The sequence below is a fragment of the Pelmatolapia mariae genome, linkage group LG16_19 (assembly GCF_036321145.2).
Source record: "Pelmatolapia mariae isolate MD_Pm_ZW linkage group LG16_19, Pm_UMD_F_2, whole genome shotgun sequence".
Classification (NCBI taxonomy): Eukaryota; Metazoa; Chordata; class Actinopteri; order Cichliformes; family Cichlidae; genus Pelmatolapia; species Pelmatolapia mariae.
In genome coordinates, this window is record NC_086241.1 from 51384668 (window position 1) to 51390667 (window position 6000).

A 6000-nucleotide genomic window follows, 5' to 3' on the forward strand; every position below is an offset into this window, starting at 1 on the left:
TGCACCTCGTAAAACAGAGTGAACAGAGTGATCACATAAATACAACAAATCCTCACACCAAGTTCCTGAAATATAAACACGTAACTCCTCAGCAAGTTTAAAACTTGGACTTACCAGTTTATGCCTTAAATTTGCTCATCTTGGGTCAACCTTTCATTTTTTTTATTTGATCTTGCCAAAAAAGTTGCCTTCTTTACCATTAATGCCACATTAAACAGCAGGTAAATTCTGGAGGTGAGTTTGGTTTTTCTATATATAATAATAGTCACTCCAATGTTGAACTGACATGCCGTGTATGTGAACGAGCGAAGGGCACATTGCGTGCAGTAATTGCATTCAAACTCTGTTGATTAAGTGCAGATCAGATCGGTCGTCTTTTAACATTCACAGAGACACATGGGGACCGAGACGCGTAAAATAAACACAGGTGATTAGAACTATCATTAAAGCCTCACACACACACACACACACACACACACACACACACACACTGAGTGTTAGCACTGTTGGAAATTCACAATCAAAATCAGATCCAGCAGTTAACCACATAATGAGTCAGGAAGCTCACGCATTCACTGCAGTCACACTTCCATTGTATTTACCTTAGAGTCCCAATAGAATAGTAAGCATAAGCAATCCCATTTAGTTTCAATTAGCAGATATCATGAATAACTATAAAAGCTAAAGTGTGATCAAAGCACAAGCTGAAATCTGAGGATGCAGTCAATTTGGCCTCTGTTACTGGAAGCAGAAACAGGGTAAACTACTGAAAACGGTCACACGGCAGAAAGAAAGCACGATCACAGGATCGGAATTTGACTCTTTGTACTTTATGTTTTTGCATATTTTAAATTCTTTCATGATAAAACGCATTCTTACCAATTCACATTTTTTAGGAAATCCCCAGTGGCATTCGGGTAATTGATAAAAAGAAGTGATTGATTGAATCAGTGTGAAAAGAATCACTTTCTCCTAAAACTAATGGGATAGTTGGCTTTTGTCTCTGCTTCTTTCTGTGCCATTTCGAAAAATGCAATTTGGAATTTGGCACAACACTTAGACATGAGGAGAAGGTAAGATTATGAAACTTGGATATGAGTAACTGTTTCTGTTGTACAATCCTATTTTAAAGCCATCTCCTTTATGTATTTTAACTTTGCACTGTGTTAAAGCAAAGTCTAGAGAGTTCCACCTACGAGAAAGCTCTCAAAAAGTGTGTTTAAATCTTCAAATTTCATCTGTCCATCTTTCTTCTTTACCACTTATCCACTTCATTGTCATGCAGGGACAAGAGCCTATCCAAGCTGTCGCAGGGCGAGAGGCTGGGTTCATCAGAGGGCCGAGGTCAAACATATACACGGTACTGCGCTAAAGTCTCGAGACACTCTGTATCTGATTTGCAAGGAACAAGATAAACAGGTGATTTACTGAACCCTGTGCAAACTTAGATGGAAACACAGTATATAAGGCAAAAAGAGATAAGACTCTCAACAAGTTTGAAACTCAGTATTTAGTATGACCATCTTTATTCTTTAACACAGCCTGAACTCTATTAAACTTTCTTATAATTTCTTTAAGCAGTCTACAGGAGAAGTCTTCCGGGCTTCTTGAAGGACATCCCAAAGCTCTTCTTTGGATGTTGGCTGCCTTTTGTCCTGTTCTCTGTCAAAATCATTGGGTTAAACAATTTTGAGATCCAGACTCTGGGGAGGCCAATTCATGACTGGGTGTTTTTCTACCCAGGTATGCTTTTACTGCATTGGCGGTGTTGGCACTGGCCAATCAGGTGCTTTCCAGATCTATCTTTGGCATTTTTGAGAGACTCAACTACAGAAACGGGAACATGATATGTAATTTTGTGACAAGGTTGTGAAAAAGGGACAAACATGAACTCATTATTTAAGTTAGTTGCTTTCTTTTTAAATGCAAATGATTCATAGGTCAGTGTTAAGTGGCTTAACAAACAGGGAGAAAACATTCTCTGAAGTTGGTCTGGTAGCAGACTCAACTGAAAATGAGTGAAAAAGTACTAAGAAGGACCTTCAGAAAACCTGGAGAACTTTTGCTCAAGACCACTTTTAAAAAAATGTCAAGAATGACTGATGGAAGCAAAATATAAAGATTTGAGGGGTGGCTCAAGACTTTTGCACATATTACCCTATACGTCTTTTAAATAATAGGAATTTAATTAACAGTATTAATTAAAAACAACTGACAAAGATAAGCCTCTTTTAAAAAGACTGCACTGAAAATGTGTTTTTATAAGTGTTGCAAAAAAATCGAATCTTTTCCTTCGGCCTACCGGGCCCAATAGTTTTGTACCATCTTTTTTTGTATGAATGCAAAGTAATTTACTGTACACAAAACTTGTTTGGAGATGTTCAATCTTGAGTAAATGGTGACATGAAAATGACTGTCCAATATATCTGTAATGCAGAACTTTGGCATGCCAATATTAACATGTACAAGTTATATAGACAAGGAAATATTTTCAAACATTTCATCCAGATGATAATGGCAAGTAATGTTTCTGCTGTAATTTAGAGTGAGTTTCCAGCATACGAATCTGGTATATGCCAAAAGAATACTTACCATTTGTCACTGATTTTGTACAGGCAACAAGAAAAAAACAGTAGCGTATTTCACAGGAAATGAAAAATAAATCACTTGAACTGAGCGGGGGTAAAACTAAAGTCAGCAGCACCGATATTCTGCAGAAAGACCCCTCACGCAATGCCTCGATTCTCACTGGTGTCTCAGTAAGGGTCGAAAGCAATTCCACGTTTTCCATATGAAGTATTTTTTTGGAACATATATTTCTGTTCGAGGAAGCGGCATCTACTTGTACCATCAAGAAATCCTGTACCTATTCTGATGCTGGAATTATACTTTCCCTATCATTACAAAGTTCAACGGGTGCCTAAACTACAAAAAAGCAGTAAATGCTATCAGCATACAACTGGTAGCAGCTGTATTGAGATATACTTGTACTGACGATAACTGTGATGTTTAAAAAAATAACATAATGATAGCATCTTAATAATACACATATGATGAAAAGACACCAATGCAGGAGTATGAGAAACAGTTCACCGAGCGGCCACTTGAGCCGGCCTCAAATGGCCTCCTAGACCCTGCTGATAAAATGCCCCAATTTAGAGAAGAGATAAACATGTTTACAGAATAGTGAGACGTCTACAAACCGATGGGTGACCTCACGGCGCACAAATAATCCATCATTTATACAGTTTGTCGTGTTAATCAACACTAAGCACAAAATGGGACAGTGCTACCAACCTGGTTAATCACATCCGCCCTTTGATCACACAGTATTTGCCACAGCAGAGAAAGCAATTTTCAGTCAGATATGTATCAGCTGATCTGTTTTGCATTTCCACTTGAGTGTAATTGTAATTTTTATGGGCTTTCTATAATTATGGTTAAAGATTCTCTCTCCAACTCCCCACATGCAGTTTGAGAATACTGCGAATAGATAATGTTGCGAAAATCAAATATTGGCCGCGCTGGTATGAGAAGACTATCCCTCACGAGTTGGATGCATGCTAGATGTGCCTCAGGCTCGGAGAGGGGAGGAGGGGGATCTGACATAATACTGTGAGTTTTGGCGGAGCTCATCCTGGACTCATTCCTGTCACTGGAGTGACTGCAGTAAGAGCCACTTATACTCATCCAGCCACAGTGGCTGCTAAAGCCAAGGGGAGGGGCTCCTGCATGTGGCTTTTGCTTGCAAATAAAAAAAAAGGTGTTGTTGCTTCAAGTGGAGTAAGCTATCTACTGCCCTCTTTAGGTACATGTTGATTGGCTAAACATATATGATACATACAGCTATTCAGCAGACAGAGAAAGCATGTGGTGCTGCATCAACCTGTGTGAAACATAACAAAATATATGAGCACTTACCAGCAGTAGTACTAATAATAACTCCCTCCTCTAAAGAACTAATAACAAATCTGACTTTCAATAAGCATGAGCAGATTAAAAATAGGCTTAGCATGTAAAAAGTGAACTAACTGTGCTGCATGAGATGATTTAAAGCCAGAGGAAGTCACAGTGATGCTAATAAGCCAGCTCTAGTGGATCCCTGTGAGTGAGTTCACCATAATTTCCCTGACCACATGACATGCCTCTGCTGGTCACAAACACTCACTCTATTCATATGAAATTAAGCCTGATTGGATCTGGCAGGCAAGAAGCACAAACAAACGTGATTTTCTTCCAGTAAACAATGATTCATGGATTTTATTTTTTTATTTTCTTAATACTAAAAAGGAGGGGAAAGGAAGAAAATTCAGGCCTTTTTTTGTTTAATGATATTTGCCTTTTTCAGTTAGGTTTAACAGAGCAAAATCTGGGTTAATCTGCTTAAAGCCTAAAGAAAAGTGTCATATTTTTCTCTGTTTATTTAAAATAAGCATTATAACCAACAGCATACAATTATTATGTAACTCCTCTAGAGCCCATTCCTTGCCAAGTCTTGTCGTCCTGCTGCAGTGTAAATGAATGTAAATCAAATTCCGTCAAGTGTTGCCTCAAGAGAAAATGACACCTCGCCTGATGTCGCTTCTCAGAGTGGATGTGGAAGCACCGCTGGGACGTGTGCGAGGCGGCGCGTTTTTGTGCCAAAGATTCATGATCGGATCAAACTGCAACAGACTCTGTCTAAACCCTGGACCAACTCTCCCCCCGTGATCTCTGTGAGTGGCACGACGCTGCAGAAAGGCAGGAAGGCTAATTAACGTGGCACACTGTTGCCAAATGTGCCCATTCAACCAATTAAAGAAAACAGAAAGTAAGCGCAAAAAGGAGACAGAAGAAAAGTTTTACCAAAACACTCACTGGAGTCAAAGTGCGTGACTTACTTATCAAAATGAAGAAGGGGAGATAAGTGTTGTGGTTTTTTATATAGTCCATGGCTCCTCTTTCTTCGGCGGCAGCTCCACAGAGAGTCCGTGTTGGGGGTTTCCTTGCTGGCACCTTTTAAGCCCTCATGAATACGCTGAAGAGAAACCCGGCTCGTGAAGTTAACGATTAACGGTCACACGCGCGCTCCTCCAGACACTGTAGTTATTTCTCAAGTTGCGCACTGTTACTCATTCCGGTGATGCTGATGCTGCTGCAGCTCCCGGTGACGACAACCGCCCCAAACCCTCCTCCCTCCAAACCCTCCTCCCCTGCCTCTGCTCCCTTTCACTGCGTGTTAGTCACCAGTCAAAAGGGCTCCGAGTCCTAGAGAAGCTTTCAGGCTCACTCTGCCCACATATGTCAAGACAGACTTTTATGGAAAGGAACTCTGTGAACCAGCTTCTCACGACAGGATTAAACACCTTACCCTGAGAAAATCAAATTAAAAAAATAAAAATAAAGCGGACATTATTGCATAATTAAAGTAACATCACAGAAAATCATTAAACATTTTTCCATATTTCAGTTTTATCTGAACAGTGTCAAAAACAGCAAAAAGGGAACATCTGTAGATAAAATGAATGCAGTCAAATGCAATAGTCATATACAGGCGCCCACTTATATTCATGAAGACTAGCTATAAAAATACGTTTTCCAACTTTATGGTTATTTTGGAAGTTTGGAGTTTATGGTGTTGTAAATAGACACATTAACGTTTTATTTACTAGACCTTGCTAGTATCTGTTTAGACCCCGTTTTGCCTTTAGAACTGGCTTAATTCATCGTGGCAGTTGCAGCAGTTTTTTATTTTGGCTGCACATCCATGGTGAGAATCTCCCATTTCATCACATCCCAAAAATGCTCTATTGGACTGAGATCTGGTGACTGTGGAGGCCATTTGAGTACAGTGAATTCAATGACATGTTTGAGCAAGCAGTTTGAGATTATTTGAGCTTTGGTGCATTATCCTGTCTAGTAGAAACCATCAGAAGATGGGTACACTGTGCCCATAAAGGGATGCACATGTTCAATAGCAATACTTAAAGTCTGTTGATACTGAGGGGCCTAAAAGTTGTT

At 39.6% G+C, this 6000-nt stretch overlaps 1 protein-coding gene across 1 annotated transcript in view; it reads right to left on the reverse strand.

Moving 5' to 3' along the window:
• The window catches only part of ltk (leukocyte receptor tyrosine kinase), a 62096-nt gene extending 56992 nt beyond the window's left edge, over positions 1–5104 (reverse strand). Inside the window, exon 1 of the mRNA XM_063499994.1 lies at positions 4881–5104. Within this exon, the coding sequence (XP_063356064.1) occupies positions 4881–4932 (52 nt within the window). The 5' untranslated portion in view covers positions 4933–5104. The remainder of the gene's footprint in view (positions 1–4880) is intronic.
• Positions 5105–6000: the final 896 nt, after the last annotated feature.